Source organism: Macaca fascicularis, chromosome 14 (assembly GCF_037993035.2).
Source record: "Macaca fascicularis isolate 582-1 chromosome 14, T2T-MFA8v1.1".
Classification (NCBI taxonomy): Eukaryota; Metazoa; Chordata; class Mammalia; order Primates; family Cercopithecidae; genus Macaca; species Macaca fascicularis.
The window spans coordinates 107492521-107510153 of NC_088388.1; the positions used below are offsets into that span (position 1 = coordinate 107492521).

The window sequence follows — 17633 nt, forward strand, 5'->3', positions numbered from 1 at the left end:
AGAGACGGGGGTCTCACTATGTTGCCCAGGTGGTCTTGAACTCCTGGTTTCAAGCAATCCGCCCGCCTCGGCCGCCCAAAGTACCGGGATTACAGGTCTGAGCCACCGGGTCCGCCGCTCTGGTGTTTTTAAAGGACCCGGTGGTGATTGTTGTGGGACGATGAAAGGGTCCCGCCCCGAGATCGATGTAGTTTAGGGAAATGCCTTTTCCCAAGGAATGAGTTTACAAGATGAGAGCCAAGGTCAGATCCCCCCGCTCCGCCCTCCCTCACAGCCGTCTGTTCACAGCAGCACCGTTCTCTTGTGGCCTGTTTTGTTGCTTTTCTGCTCAGCAGCCTTCCTCACAGAACTGTGATCCCCACCACTCCTCCCTTTCCCCGCTTCCTCCCGCACTCCCCTTCTTCCAGCAGGTGTTTACATAACATCCACGGAGTTTGGGCCAAGCCCAGAGTGAGGAGCTGGCCATTGGGGTGGCAGAAGACCAGGCCTTGCCTTGAGCCTGTGTGTGAGCTTTACCTCAAAGCCAGAAACCTCCTGTTCCTCTGTAATCCACGTGGGAGAAGGGGTGGTGGTCTCAGCCACCTCCACCACTCCTCAGAAGATGAACGCTGGATCCAGGAAGAGATTGTCAAGGCCACTGTCTGCCTCTCTTTTTTGATCATTTGATCCAATTTGTTAACGATTTTTCCTCCTTTTTGCCCGCTTATGGTCTGAATCTATTTAAAGACAATAAAGATTTTCCTCTGGATGAATGAGCCAGAAGGAACTCACACCCCAGAATGGACACAGGGTTTCTGCACCCTCTTGGGGGTCCTTAATCCCCAAAACATCAGAGCCAGGCACTAGGCAAGCCTTTGTCCACCTCACAGCTTTAATTGTGCTACTCAGCATTCTTGGTATGACCAAGTTTTACCAGGGCAAAATCTTTCCCACATTTTCACAGTTCTCTTGACCTATTTTAGTAATGCTAAGCAGTGGTTGTGGATGGTGTTCTTTGTACTTTGGAAAGATTTTCAGGAACTGGTAGTCAGTTGCTGATAAATTTTAGGGCTAAAGTGTAACAACACTCGGTATTACTTTCATTGATAAATTTTATTTTGTGGGGGTGTCTGCTTGCTTTAAATAGCTTTGCTCTGTTCCAGCTATCACTTAAAAAAATTGTATGGAACACATTTTGCTCACACTCTTTCAAAATCTGACTTAAAACAGTTTCCAGAGAAATAATCTGAGGTTTGCTGGTACTGGATGATAGTAAAACATGGCCTAATAAATTACATAACACTTGCGTTAACACCTAGTGTTTTTTTTGTTTTTTTTTTTTGTTTTTTTTTTTGAGAACACGTCAGGGAAGCCATATAATTGTACCTGAACACACTCGTGTTTAGCAATACTAAGCCTGCACCAACCTGTTTGCTTTCTCATCTTAACCTGTCTCCAAAGAGTATATCTCTTCAGAGCAACCAGTGCCTTGACCAGACTCTTTATCATTAATCAAATTTCATTCATTCAACACATATTTATTAAATGCCTACCGTATTTTAGATATTGTATTTTGACTTCAAAGTGCCTGTAGTTTAGTGGAGAAGAAAGGCAAAGAGGCAATGTAAATAGCCTATAGGTGCTAAAATATGGGCCTCAAGAACTGCATGGTCTAGGATTTTATCCCACTTAAAAACTAACAAGTTGGCCTGTTACTGTTTCATGGATGCTGTCAAAAGATACAACACTCCTGTATCAAAGAACTTTATTATTCACTGCAAAAGCAGTAGCCAGAGCTTTATGTCGGTTTGCGTTTTGTTCCTAAGCCTCCCAAGCCTTGTGGGGACAATGCACACAGACTCTGATGGATGCCTAAAGTGGGCTGCATTACAGGACAGGAGCACTGAGCTAAAGGAATTTGCCTCTTTTAGGCTACACGGAATTAAGCCTGCTCTTTGTGGGTGGGGAGATGTCATCTCATCCCTCAAAGTTGCTTGCTACAAACACTGCCCAGAGAAATGGCCTGATAAAGAGCTGGACATTAGAGTGGCAGACCAGCAAGAATGACCAGAGAAGTTCAAGGTCCATGCAGAAAGCCTGGCATACCAAGCAAGAATGATCAGAAAAGTTCAAGTGCCACGGCAGACAGCCTTTTCCAATATAGTACAGTGTACTTATACACTACATATGAAGGCCAGCTAGCCTAGTCTTGGGAGAACCAAGAGAGGCTTCTGAAAGAGATGACATCTATGCCAAACCTTGAAGGTCAAATAGGAATCAGCCACATAAAGAGAAGGAGGAGAGCATTCTGGATAGGAGGAACATCATGTATAAAACTTTGAAGTAAATGATACACTCCGAGAAGTTTTTCATTCCCTTTCACATTCATCTCCATATTGAACTCTAATCTCAAACACATAGAATTACAGTCAGTGTGTAACTCTGGAAGGTCTAGATTCAATACACTTCTGTGAATTGCACTGGCCCCTGGAATCTTTACATTAATGTCACATAAAATTCACAGCTAATTATTGTCGACTCAGTTTATAACATTTCCACCTTTTCTGGTAACTCCTCTTTCTTTACTCCACAGTCTACCTGGTTAACAGTGAGGCTTTGTAACAGCATAACTTTAACTATGGCTACAGTTCATTGGCTCCTCGTTTGGAAACTGACTCATGCTGAACTAATCCCCTTTCCCTGAGAGTTTAAAATCAAGGTTAGGAGATTTTTAATATACTGACTGCTCTCCAACAGAAGCATTATAACCTTTGCTACTTTTTTCCCTCGTATTCTGAAAACAGAAGAGAAATACAGAAAGCTTTCTGGATTATGTGTGGTGCACTAGAGTCTGGTACAGTTCATGAGTAGCGTCTCTGTTTCTGGTTTCTGAGACATCCTTGCATCTTTATAATAAATTCCTCTTTCACTTTAGAAATTGTGTGATTTTCTTCCTTTAATTTTTATTTATTCATTTATTGTATTTTGACAGACTGTCGCTCTGTCACGCAGGCTGGAGTACAATGGTGCGATCTTGGCTCATTGAACTTCTGTCTCCCAGGTTCAAGCGATTCTCCTGCCTCAGCCTCCTGAGTAGCTGGGCCTACAGGTGCAAGCCACCAAGCCTGGCTAATTTTTGTGGAAATTGTCTAATTTTCAATGTCACTAATGAATAAAAAAACTTACATAGGGTTAGACAAGATTAGATCCCATAAAATGCACAAAACTTTAACAATATCAACAATATTTATTCAACACACACTTTATATCATGACTTTATGTCATGCATTATGCAAGGTGCTAGGGATATAAACTCAGTCCCTGCCCTTCCATGTATTACAGTCTATAGGGTACATTTTAGATGGTGAGACAATTGGTTTAAATATTAACTTCCATCCAGAACCAATTTCCTTCAAAACATTCCACCTTGAAACAGTCAATTGTGCCCAGATTCTTAGGGTTGAATAAGAACATTGAGTCTTCCACAGTCAACATATGGCCTGAAGGGAGGGGATGTCAGTTTCCAGAGCAAAGAAAAAGGATCTACTGGGCAATCATATTAGTACTACCACATCTCTCCAAAACATTTCTAGAATGGAATTGTAATTCCCAGACCGGAAAGATGACATAATCTAGAAAGGATGATTGGGGAGAAGAACATGGGCCTAGAGGGAAACTTAGTGCTAGCATTTATATTATTAAAACACAATGTTTTGTAGAATCGAGTATGATCATCGATTTTTTTTTTTTTTTTTTTTTTTTTGAGACAGAGTCTCACCCTGTAACCCAGGTTAGAGTGCAGTGGCACAATCTCAGCTCACTGCAACCTCCGCCTCCTGGGTTTAACGCCTTCTGAGTTCAAGCAATTCTCCTGCCTCAGCCTCTCCCGAGTAGCTGGGACTATAAGCGTGTGCCATGATGCCACGTAATTTTTTATTTTTAGTAGAGATGGGTTTTCACCATGTTGGCTAGGCTGGTCTCGAACTCCTGACCTCAAGTGATCCACCTGCCTTGGGCTTCCAAAATGCTGGGATTACGGGCATGAGCCTCTGTGCCTAGCTGATGATCACTTTTTTTAAGAAAGAAAAGTAATTTATTAAATACTCTCCTGTACAGAAATCCTTTAAAAACTTATGCTTAGTTTTCAATCTGTATACCCCCGATAAATCATTGCACTTAAGTACATGAATAATAACTATTCTCATTTATTTATATACTCTATATATATTCATATATGTGTGTATATTTACAGTTTCTTCTTTGGAGGAAAGAAACTTCTCTCTCTTTTCTCCTGTTCTTGAACGTCCTCTCCCCCAACACCTGTCTACAAAACAACCAATGTTAATAACCAGTGTGTCCCTCCATGTGTACACATGCATATGCAGGTTTCTTGGTAAATGCTTTACAAACATGGAATTTTACTTTTCTCCCTCAACAGTACCTCATGGAAATTCTTCTAAGTCAACTTAGTGACATTGAAAATTAGACAGTTTCTAAAGTCAGAGAGGAATTTTCAATGGTTTTACAATATTACATATGTAAGTGTTCTACGTCAGTCATTTCTCAATCAGGTATTAACTTTGTTTCCAGGTTTTGCCACAACAAACCTTGTAGCAATAAAAATCCTACATGCAAGTCTATACATACTGGTGTTTTTATTTCTATAGGAGCAATTTCTGGACCAAATGAAGGTGGTGATTCAGGACATTGGCCCACTCGATGTCCTGATTCGGCGTCTTCCTGGTCATAACAGAGACAGCAGCTCCCTTGGCAGGTCCAATTCTGTGGCATGGATTTTAGAATTGGTCCTGGAATTTCCGCTCAAAATCTATCTCCTTATCTCTATTAATGAGTTTGTGAGCAAAATTTACAATTTAATAGAACTTTTCCTTTTCTTTCTTGCTTTTTTTTTTTTTTTTTTGAGATGGAGTCTCACTCTGTCATCCAGGCTGGAGTGCAGTGGCGTGATCTCTGCTCACTGCAGCCTCTGCCTCCTGGTTTCAAGCCATTCTCGTACCTCAACTTCCCCAGTAGCTGGGACTACAGGTACCCACTACCACACCTGGTTAATTTTTGTATTTTTAGTAGAGATGGGGTTTTGCCGTGTTGGCCAGTCCCTGGTCTTGAACTCCTAACCTCGAGTGATCTGCCTGCGTTGGCCTCTGAAAGTGCTGGGATTACAGGCATGAGCCACTGCGCCCAGCCTCCAATAGATGTTTTTCTATTTGAACCAGCTAGAGAGGATTCTATTGTCTATCACTAAAAGTCCTAGCTGATCCAGTGTATTTTAAATTTTAATAAAAGACAGCAAAAATTTTTTGAATAAAATGCTGTCCATATTCAAGATGATGACACTCTCCTGTCCCTGATAGAAAAAGGGTTTTGGGTTGCTTTTCCAGAAAAGGTAAAAGATTAGTACAAATTTATTAATTTGCTCGGGAGGAATTCACATTGCATGACTTATATCAACTAGAGAGACCTGCTTATCTTTCATCAGTGCTACTGGACAGTGGATGACCCAACTCCACGTAGCTCCCTCTTCCCGAGACAGAGTCTTGTTCTGTTGCCTAGGCTGGAGTGCAGCCACGCGATCTTGGCTTACTGCAACCTCCGCCATACAGGTTCAAGTGATTCTCCTGCGTCGGCCTCTGAGTAGCTGGGACTACAGGTGCATGCCACCATGCCCGGCTAATTTTTGTATTTTAGTAGAGGCGGGGTTTCACCATGTTGGCCAGGCTAGGCTGGTCTCAAACTCCTGAGCTCAGGTGATTTACCCACCTCGGTCTCCCAAAGTGCTGGGATTACAGGTGTGAGCCATAACACCCGGCCCCTCTTCCTTTATAAATGTGAGAATCTCCAGAAAGCAACCTCAGACTTTCTTCATTCCTCTCCTATTATGCAACAAGGCACATTGATTTCCTGCTGTTGGTTGTTACTTTTTGGGTACAAATAAGAAAGAAGCAAGCCACTGTTTTTTAAGAACTACCTATATGGCAGATCTCATTCAATAGCCATAAGAAAGACTGGTTTGAAAACATGCCTCCCTCAAGCCCCCCACCTTTTATATTTTTCCTGAAACTTTCACACTTAAAAATAATCATTTGGGCCAGGTGTGGTGGCTCATGCCTGTAATCCCAGCACTTTGGGAGGCCAAGGTGGGTGGATCACAAGGTCAGGAGTTCAAGACCAGCCTGACCAACATGGTGAAACTCCATCTCTACTAAAAATCCAAAAATTAGCTGGGAATGGTGGTGCATGTCTGTAATCTCAGCTACTCAGGAAGTTTAGGCAGGAGAATTGCTCGAACTCGGAGGCGGAGGTTGCAGTGAGCCAAAATCAGGCCACTGCACTGATTTTGCCTTGTTGCATAATAGGAGAGGAATGAAGAAAGTCTGAGGCTTCTTTCTGGAGATTCTCACATTTATAAAGGAAGAGGGGCCGGGTGTTATGGCTCACACCTGTAATCCCAGCACTTTGGGAGACCGAGGTGGGTAAATCACCTGAGCTCAGGAGTTTGAGACCAGCCTAGCCTGGCCAACATGGTGAAACCCCGCCTCTACTAAAATACAAAAATTAGCCGGGCATGGTGGCATGCACCACATCCAGCCTGGGTGACAGAGCGAGACTCCATCTCGGGGAAAAAAAAAAAATTAATACTCATTTGAGGATGTGAATAAAAACCAAATCAAATAGTGCATCTGTTTAAATCATTTATTTCAATACAGGCATTGTTTCAAATTTGCACCTTGTCTTGTAACACATTTCATACCCAGAGAACAGGTCTGAGAACAAGTACATAATAGGATTATTTGACAAAGTTTTAACAAAAGTGCTTGCAGCTTATTTGTTTCAGATATACAGAATCACCAGTCACAAAGAGCCACTAAGTGGCAATACATTCACAAACTTGCCTGGGAAGTAAAATATTTTACATATTTACACTGTACATTTAAATGGGATATTCTGAAGCATTATTATTATCAATAAACTCTTAGCAAGAAGTTCTCTTAAACCCTCTGGCACTTAACAAAGAATATTAATTTTATGGAGCTATGAGTTTTCCAGTTTGATTCCCATCTTTGCCATAACCTAAGTGGATTTTTACCCCCTCCAGTACACATATTTACCTCCTATACAAAGTAGCTTTTATTAGCTTATCACCAACCAAACCTTTGTTAGTAGCAATTGGAATTTTGTTGGCATCAATGTATTTACAATGTAAGAGTAAATTATTTAGAGGGGAGTCTCTAGGAATTTTGTTGGCATCAATCTATTTACAATGTAAGAGTAAATTATTTAGAGGGGAGTCTCTAAAAATTAAAATAACCTAATTAAACCCTATTTTAAATGGACTTTACAGTATAAAATTTATGGTTATAGAAATCTAGTATATAAATAAGTTTATAATTTATAAGGTACTTATTAGGATTGATTCCCCCATGATTTACTCCATTTACATGAATGTATCTTTTAACAATGATTATATCTTTCAGAAAACAAGTTATGAATATAAAAATGACTATTATAAGTTACCATAGCTATACCAAAAATGAACATTAAAATGCAGCGACTTATATGTTAAAATACATAGAAATTTGCTATACTTCTTTAACGAAGTGCTTTATAAAAGCATAAAATTATAAAAGGTGCTATTTTCATGAATTTTGTGTTTTTCTGATACTTGAGCCAGACCAACATGCAAACGTTACAAATAGTGCAACTGAACACTGGCCATCAATTACCTTTAAATTTAAATAGTAGATTCCAGTGCAGTCTGGGCCCCAAAGCAGTTTCACCCTTACCTAACTAACCTAACTCTTAATATAGCCTAAACTCACTGAAAAATAAGCTAACTTCATTTCACCTTTTGTAGCATACACGTAGACTCAGAGTGTATACTGAAATATAATTTGAAAGCTGATCATTAAAAAAATCAAGAAACTCAATATTAAAATACTAACTCTGAGTATCTTAAAATTGCATAGAAAATGTAGGTCATGGTTTATAAACATTTTATTTACATAATCAGATAAATAGGCTGGGCAAGGTGGCTCATGCCTGTAATCCCAGCAGCTTGGGAGGCTGAGTCGGGCAGATCACCTGAGGTCAGGAGTTCGAAACCAGCCCGGCCAACATGGCGAAACCCTGTCTCTACTAAAAATGCAAAAATTAGCCAGGCGCGATGGTGGGCGCCTGTAATCCCAGCTACTCGGGAGGCTGAGGCAGGAGAATCACTTGAACCCAGGAGGTGGAGGTTGCAGTGAGCCGAGATCGTACCATTGCACCCCAGCCTGTGTGACAGAATGAGACTCCATTTCAAAGAAAATAATAATAATAATAATCAGATAAATAGAAAAAGAGGAAAGGCAGAATTTACAAACATATATTAAACAAGAAATAAAGTGTTATTTATTCTTTGCCATACAAATTTGCATTGAAAAGTTCACAATATTTGATTTTTGAGCTTTTTGAGCTCAGGATTGGTCAGACCTTGAAGTTTAAAATAGTTGACAGATTTAGGGAATAGCTTTCATGTCAGTTACCTCATGCTCATTAGCTTTGAGTTGCATGGGAACCATGTAAACTAACCCAGGCATTTTGTGTCTAGGTAAGGGAATGGTTAGAAGGATAATAATAATATAGTTCTTTCTTAAATCTCTATCAGTTCCAGATCTCTATACACTTCACCAACACCTATCATTATTCTTAGTTTATAACGAAGAAACGGACTAGGTATAAAAAATGGAAAATGAGATTAGGTCACGAAGCAAATATAAACCAAACAAGATAAAATCCATTCATGTTGACTATCATAGTATTGAGATCCAGGAATGCATGCTCTCTGTAGTTAAAGCAGATTATCTTCACTGCCATCTATTGGTTTTTATCCTGAATTAGAAGAAAAATTCCCCAAGGTTCTGCGTGGCAACTAAAGAGTTAGGAAAGTCAAAATATCAGTGGGTATCATAAGTGGTTTACTCTAGATAAATTATTGAGAGAATCATAGTGACAGGCCCTTAGGAGCCCTGCCTTAGAATTTCCCAAGGGTTTGGTAAATGATCCTGCAGTGAAGACTGAATTCCAGGGTATCAGATCTGACTTGATGGCATTTGAGGGACTTGGCCAAGGTTCCCACTTGATATTTGGGACTAAAATGTCCCACCTGAAAAGAAGTGGTCTACCTTGCAATTAAAGAAAATGTGGGCCAGGCACGGTGGCTCATGGCCATAATCCCAGCACTCTGGGAGGCCGAGGTGGGCAGATCACCCGAGGTCAGGATTTGAGACCAGCCTGGTCAACACGGTGAAACTCCATCTCTACTAAAAATACCAAAAAAAAAAAAAATTAGCCAGGTGTGGTGGCAGGTGCCTGTAGTCCCAGCTACTCAGGAGGCTGAAGCAGGATAATTGCTTGAACTTGGGAGGAGGAGGTTGCAGTGAGCTGAGATCATACCATTGCACTCTAGCCTGAGCAACAAGAACAAGATTCCATCTCAAAAAATAAACAAACAAACAAAAAAACCAAACCTGGGCATGGTGGTTCACATCTCTAATCCTAGCACTTTGGGAGGCTGAGGCAGGCAGATTGCCTGAGCTCAGGAGTTCGAGACCAGCCTGGGCAACACGGTGAAACCCCATCTCTACTAAAACACAAAAATATTAGCTGGGCGTGGTGGCATGCGCCTGGGTGTGCCTGTGATTCCAGCTACCCAGGAGGCTGAGGCAGGAGAATCGCTTGAACCCAGGAGGCGGAGGTTGCAGTGAGCCGAGATCATGCCACTGCACTCCAGCCTGGGTAACAGAGCAAGTCTCCATCTCCAAAAAACAAAAACAAAAACAAAACAAAACAAAACAAGAACAGCAACAAAAGAAAATGTGAAAATGGATAGTTCTGAGGAAATGGAAAAAGCCAGTTGCTGAGAGAGCTGCAGTAAAGACAAGTCGGTCCCATGAAGGGATGCCTGTTTCCTCTCTCTGCTCCTCAGCTATGTTCTCTTCATATGCAGAAATTCTGTGACCAGGCAACTCTCTGTATGGCCAGGTTGCCTGGCCTAAGTCCTTGGCTTGACTAAAAGCCCTTAATAATCCAGCCAGTGCCCCACAGTTTCAGAGGAATTTCTAGAAGTGCTAACCTTCTATTGGCTTACTAGGGTAGGGATTCAGATCTTCATCTATAACCTCAACATATGCTTTGACCATGTGCCTCCCAGGCTCCACTACGGATATAACAGGATGTATTTGGAAAATTCTTTTATCTTTTTTTTTTTTTCCTTTTTGCAGTTTCTCAGGTTAAAAAAAAAATTCCTTTATCTTTGTTTGAAAGAGAAGATCATCACCTTAAACTTCATAAATGTTCATGAGTCAAACAGGATGATAATATTTACCCCACTGTTATCATCCCTACCTTTTATTTAATGTCATGAGTATAGGGTGTGGACTGGAAGAAGCCATACAGAGTTTCACAGTTCTGCGGGGTAATTAGTAAGTTTTGTATGTGTGCCTGGGATATTAGGGTTGTAAATCACAATTAAAGATGAAAAATGTTAGGAGGGAAGTAAAGCAGAAAGCCCAAATCAGACAGTGAATTAGGGATTAAGTGGGAGTGGTAGAAAGGCAGGCTAAGAACATTTACAGAGAGAGAAAATAGCAGAGACTATCCCAAAACAAGAATTCATTGTTCTAACATTCAGGAAGTATCTATATAGGGTGTGGAGGAAAAAAAGGAGATGTGGGACATTTCAGAGCAGACACTGCCCAGACTAGATCTTTTATCCTCCCATGTACATGCACACATACACCTCAGTTCCATTATAAGCTTTTGGTGAAAAAGGTAAAGCATTTTAATGAAAAAGCCTCACAGTTCTGACTCTTTGTCATTTTCATCCAGGTAGTATTCATCATCTGTGGTTGTGTCTGTGTCACAATCTGAGTCCACTGGGTCATCCTCATAGATATTAAGCGGTTCACTTGGAGATAAGCCATCTTCTGGCATCTGACTACTGGGAGAATTTGAGCTTGACGACTCTGAGGGGTTGGGAGGGTTCCTCAAATCATCTTTTAGGAAGCCAGGGTTCTTAAGAAAACTTGGTTTCCATAATCTTCCTTGTGTAAGTGACCTCTTTACATTCTCTAAGAAAGCTAATTGTTGTTCTTTCCCAAAGATCCCATAGTCGATAGGTCTGTATATAGATGTTGCAGACCTGGGACCTGTTTTTGTACCGCTGCGATAAGCCCAACTTTCATTTCCATCGTAGGAGGGGAGTTCAGAAAAAGATCTGAATCTTCGACTGTACCCATTGTTGACAGAGAATTCATTTCCAAGTGTCAGTCGACTCAGGGCATTGTCAATAGACGTGCTTTCAGAAAAATGGCGCTCTCTGACTTTTGGAGGATGACTTTTTCGTAGTAGATCGCCATGCACATTAATGCTTTTTAAACTCTTTGAACGATAGAGGTGTGGCTCAGGTTCCCACTCCAGAGATGAAGCACTCCTTTGTTGCCGCCGCAAACTGGCCAGTGGGATGCTTACTCTAGATTTCTGTGCAGGCTCCAGTGGAAAAGGAGGGCTCAGCCTCCTCTGATCGTCAGAGAATTCTGCTTCCCTGAGGCTGGTGAATGTGATGGGGGATGGGGCTCCTGATTCTCTTTCTAAATTCTCAGCTACTGTGACATCTTTAGAAATCTCATGCTTTGATGGTGATTCTGAGACATTTTTAAACTCGTTCTGATGTCGTTGTGAAATGCTGTTAGACTTCTGGTTGCTGATATGTGTAGAGGGTTCTCTGTTGGGTAGTACAGTAATGGGGATAGGGTTCTCAGATTTCTTCACATGCTTTCCATCCTCACTCAACCTGCTTTCGCCTATGGACTCTGCAGATTTTGGAGTAGGCTCAGGGAACAGTGGGTTGCACTCCACTGTGCCAAGAGATAAATGGTCAAAGCCAGATCTGCTTCCACTTTGGGGGAAGATAGTAGCTACATGTCTTCTGGGGCTTACATCTTTAGCTGGGAATTTTCTGTTTGCTTTAGACATGACTGCCAATCTGTGTTTAACTGAAGATCTATTTTCCCCCTTTACTAGGTCATCAGAGTTGGTTTTATTTTTATTGTTTCCTTCAGGAAGTGAAGGTTGATCCCAAGCTGATTTCTGCATTTCATCTTCAGCCTTCCTGCTCTCTGTCATATTTGCCTCCTGACTTCTTTGAGGTAATTCTCTGGGTTCAGACTGCAGACTCTCTAAATTTAGTTCATCTGACTGAGTCTCCTCACCAAGCTGTAGTTTATGCAATGCTGGAGTAAGAGCAAAGACTTGACTCTCTGAGTGAGAAAGTGTTTTATTAGTCATTTTTTGGCAGTTGGTTCCGATGTCCCCTCTGCCTTCCCTAGGCTGTGATCCACTGGAGCCATCACCTACAGTTGTGGATGTGTGATCTTTCTGAGGACACTTCCCACTTCCAGTAAAAGGAATGGCTCTACCACTCCCTGTACACTCCCAAGAATTTCTTCTGGCTTGGGAATTTCCAATATTAACTTCTGAAAGAGCTGGAAGACTAGAGGGACCACTGTTACTTGAATTAATGGATTGTTGACAATTTTCAGATTTTTCTTCGGAAACATTTTTTCTCTGAGGCATCAATAAAGTATGCAGGGTTTCACTTTGCAGTTTTTTACCTTTTTCTTTCTTGTTTTCTGAATCACCTAGAGGTGCTTTAGCTAAATTATCTGAAAAAATCTCTCTAGCTTTAGATTCCTCTTCAGGAAGAGAAACAGCTGCCTCAACAGAAGCCATTTCCTGTAATGTAGGCACTAGGGGCCCCCTATTTGATAATCGGAAGGCAGTCATATTTTCAGAGGTGAGCGTCTGATCAGAGTTGACTGACATCTTTAGATTTTCACATGACGGTGTTCCTGACTGCTCTCGTGTAAAATAATTCTGTTCGTCTTTTTCTAAAGCATTAGGAAATGTTTCAGTCTCCACTTGAGGTGATTCTGTAAGTGAATTAGTATTTTGTGCATACTGTTGAAGGAGGTTACAGAATTTTTTGCTGGGTTTCCTCGGTAGAGTATAATATATTGAGACCACTTCCAGACATTTTACATTGTCGTCATCACCAGAAACAGAAAATGTACTAGTTGTCTTAACTTTATGTAATGTTTTCCCACGTTCTTTACCTGACAAGTCTGAACAAAAAGGTAAAGGGTCTTCATTTGAAAGGGCAAGTACACTTCTCCTGGAGGCAGCCATTTTACCCTCTTTCTCAGTGCATTCTTGGGAGTTTTCCTTTCGGTGGTGTTGTTTGGTTAAAGAACAATCTCTAACAGATGAGTCACTTTCCACAGGGCTAATGATTCTCTCCCAAGCCCTTGGCATTAGCTCAGAAGCATCCGTGCCTGAGGTCAATGGCTTTTTTCTTTCTTCTCTTCCAGTTGAGGCATGTGGCTCCCCTGAGGGAGACGACGTAGCCCTGTTAATGAGGAATGGAAGGGGTCCTTTTCTAATAGAAGTAGAGCCACTGCTTTTTACATTTGTCATTCTCTCTGTGGCTTCAGGTGCTTCCAGGGCTGCGTCTGAAATGACTTTGGAACATTCATTCGCTGACTCAGGAGAACTGGGACTAAATTTGTTTAATGTATGGTTCCCCATTGCATCTTCCACATTATTTTTGATTTGGAAGGGAGGTGGCCCATTCCTCAGTGAAGCAGCCATTATTTTACTTCCTGACTGCCTGCCATGTACGAGAAAACTGTTTGATTTTCTTGGCAAGGTACAATAAATTGTGTCAAGCTCAGAAACTTTGGAATTGCTTTGATTTGCTTCAATGAGGCTCCTGTGATCACTGGTGGGTACTGATATACTTTCTGTTTTGCTTAACTTTTCAATACAGGATATATGATGCCTTATTTTTCCTTTTCCTCTTTCATTCCTAAAAGGAGAGTGTGAATGGCATTTGACATCAACCACTTCATCATGTGTAGGCACATGACTATCATTTCTCTCTTGGTTTTCTGAGTGGCTTAAAATAAACTGATTCTTTTGGTTCTTCCCAGCATTGTCTTTTTCTTCTCTTTCTCCTAGCGATGGATCTTTGTCTGAAGGACTTCTCCTGGAGAACACTGTAGTAGATGGAACCACAGGAGCATCAAGGGAAGAATTATTTGATGGTGAGGAATCTGGTAGTGCAGCTGATGACAGATCTAAAGAATCACACAAGGTCTTGTGGCCAGCAGTCAACTTGCCGCAGTTGGTAGAATGAATTGTGGCACACTGTTCTCCCTCAGTATCTAAAATAACAGGCTTTTCTGGAGACTGTGCATTTTGAATATCAGTTGGTGCAGAGCTCCAGTGGTTGGTTGTAATAATGCTTGAAATATCTTCATTACTTACAGTTAATTCCTGGTGACAACCTTGGTCTGTCCTGGGGAAAGATGGTGGTGTTCTGTGTTCCTGAATGAAAGGAAGGGAAGCCGTTGAGCCAAGTTTTCTGTTCTCAGTAAACCTCTTATCTTGTTTAATGTCATTGGATTTATCTTTGTGTGGTGTATACATTTTGGAGGTATCTTTCCTGGAAAAGACTCTGGGTGACTTTTTTGAACTTATTGTGGTAGATGCACTAAAACCAAATCTGTTGCTCTTGGCTGAGTCCTGGGAGAAAGGATTTTGAAAATCAGGTAAAGAGTTTAAGATCCCTCTCTGTGAAACAGGTTGGGGTACTTCACCTACCTTGTTTGTCTGGTCCATCTTGCTTAGCTGTTTGTCTTCTTCTGAAATAGATTCATTTAAGTCTTTCTCATTATTCACTTCTGTGACCAAGATAATGGGCTGGCTTTTGGCAAGAGGCAGAGAGTCAATTGAATTGCTGTTGGTCACAGTGACTTCTGTATGGCTTCTCATTGGATGAGATGCAGGCTTATTAGGAATAATTTTCTGCAAAGTGACTGTGGGATTCTGCAAGTTGGGACTCTGAGGATTCCTTCTGTCATCAGAAGTCTGGGGAAAGGAAGTTTTGAATGAGGATGCTAGAGGCTGAGCAATTCCAAATGAGGAAGCTTCTTTGTTTATATGTACTTCTACGGGAGAACTGTCCTGTTGGCTTACCAACTCACCGGATTTGACGTGATAGCTTGAACCAGTCATGGAGCAAACATTTGGTGTGCCAAAATGAGAAGTCAATTTGGTCTCATTACCATGTGATACCGCCATGCTCTCCAGTGTGGATGTCTGAAAATCAAACTGCCAGGGATGTGGCTCTTCTGGGACTCTGGAAACATCTGTTCCATAACCAGAAGAAAATGATTCCCAGTGTTCAGAAGAAACACTATGGCCATGAATGGCTGATGCACTATTTGCTTCCATGGAAATCATTTCAAAGTCTCTGTCAGAAGAACTGAATGATTGCCTGCTTTGATGAAAGTCAGACCAGAAAGAATGTCCTTTCTGTTGGCTCCAAAAAGGACTTTGTCCAAATCTCCTCTGTTCTCCGCTTCGTCCAAAGGTATTGCTGAAGAAAGACCTGGCAAATGGGTTGCTTTGATGGTAGAATGGCATATTCTCTGAGTTCTCAAAAGTGTCAGGACTCATTGCATTCTCCATGGGAACATTTAAACTAACACGTTGGTAAACATTCTGTGAATGGTACGATTCATATCTCCTATTCTCCTGAAAACCCCTGGGATACACATACTTGTCAGCAGGATCAATTTCCATTGGTGATGGTGCCCTCAGGAACTCTTCCTGGTTCTCCCTATCTCTAGAGGAATCCGATCTGTTCCATATGATGGATGATAAAGGAGTTCTCTTTGGACTCTGCTGGTGCCTTGGTGGTATAAACCCACTCTTGTTCTGAGCTGTGGCTGGAAAATGTAAGCTTCTTGCTGTGAAATGCCCTGTGGCTGGTAAGGCCGACCGTTGTCTGCTGTCAAAACACAGCGAAGTACTTCCAAAAGTATTCTTTTGCACATAATCTTCTTTAAAGACTCTGGGCTCCCTTGTCCTGTACATATCATAAATTGTCCTTGTCCTAGGAGAAAAGGTTTTATAACCTTCCCTAGGAGTTCCTGGTCTTAGGATATCATAGATAGACATATTGGAAGTTTCATTATAGTGTTTTTTGTGCCTTTCTGTGATATTACCATGTCTGCTACCACTGGAATAAAAGTGACTGAACTGTGTCCTTGATCCATAGTTGAGGGGTGTTCTGGTATTCACTGAGCTTGCAGACTGTTCCTGAGCCAATTTGCTATCCAGGTCATCTAAAACTGAAAAGAGAATGTGAATCAACTTTTTTGTATATGTTTTTACAGTGTAATAATAATTTGAGTTATTGAAGGCTCCTTTTCAAGAAACATAATCATTTATAATTTTATTTTTTATCATATTATCATAAATGTTATAACATGAATTTTGATTATATTTTTAAGATAGTCTGACTTTTACAAGACTATAGTGAAAATTTATTTCCTGTTTTTTCAAATCACTTTTTTTCAAAGTGAACTTTCCATAACGCCCTAAGGAAATAGAACTATATTCTTGTAACAATGAATTTTAATCATGGTTTTTTTTAGTGTATCTAAAGCGTACTGAGTTTTTCTAAGATATGGGCTAGTAATAAAAGGGAACTAATAATGCAGACATTGAATAACTAGACAATTGTTAGTGTTGTTAAGCCTTGTCTTTTCATTTCTTTCATGTCACTAGGTTGCTACAATATTTCCAGCTGTGTATACCTCCTGGGATCATAATAGAAACGAGCCTCTGTAAGTAGCATATGATTTCTAGGTTGTACTGTAAAACAGTATTACCACCAAAAGCTTAGCACCTAATTTATGAACATACTTAGGTGGATGGGGGATTCGAGCAATATATATAATTAAAAGTGCCAGATAATATTATTAAATGATATACCAATGGTAGATTTTTTTTTTTCTGGAAAAATTAATACCTGTTAACACTCCTATAAAACAGCACTTTCTGCGTGTCAGGCAGAGTCCTAAACACTTAATATATTAACTCATTAAATCCTCACACCACCTTAGAAGGTTGGTCCTATTACTATTATTATTCTATAATGAGGAAACGGAAGCAAGAAGAGATTAAGCAAATTCTTAAGATCACACAGCGCTGGGATTTGAACCCAGACCGTCTGTTTCCTGAGTCCATGCATAAGACCACTGTGCAATGCAACCTCTGTGTCCATGCATACGACCACTGTGCAATGCAACCTCTGTGCCATAAAAGCTCACTTTTTAGCCGGGCACAGTGGCTGACGCCTGTAATCCCAGCCCTTTGGGAGGCCAAAGCGGGCAGATCACGAGGTCAGGAGATCGAGACCATCCTGGCTAACACGGTGAAACCCCGTCTCTACTAAAAATACAAAAAATTAGCCGGGTGTGGTGGCAGGCGCCTGTAGTCCCAGCTACTTGGGAGGCTGAGAATTCTCCTGCTGAGGCAGGAGAATGGTGTGAACCTGGGAGGCAGAGCTTGCAGTGAACCGAGATGGTGCCACTGCACTCTAGCCTGGGCGACAGAGCGAGACTCTGTCTCAAAAAAAAAAAAAAAAAAAAAACCCAGGGAAAAAACCCTCACTTTTCATATTTTGCTCTTTATGAACCATACAGATGATTTTATTGTGAGATGAGCTCATAGTTTTACAAAGA

General features: G+C 41.0%; 1 protein-coding gene across 20 annotated transcripts in view; it reads right to left on the bottom strand.

Annotated features, from left to right (window-relative positions):
- Positions 1-10228: 10228 nt before the first annotated feature.
- Positions 10229-17633, bottom strand: part of EXPH5 (exophilin 5) — an 85526-nt gene continuing 78121 nt past the window's right edge. For 10 of the 20 annotated variants that reach the window (XM_074015169.1, XM_015435672.4, XM_015435671.4 and 7 more), the window contains one exon: positions 10229-16235. In XM_074015169.1, the coding sequence (XP_073871270.1) occupies positions 10834-16235 (5402 nt within the window). In that variant the 3' untranslated portion in view covers positions 10229-10833. The remainder of the gene's footprint in view (positions 16236-17633) is intronic. The other 10 variants (XM_074015161.1, XM_015435674.4, XM_074015168.1 and 7 more) reach the window with 2 other exon arrangements.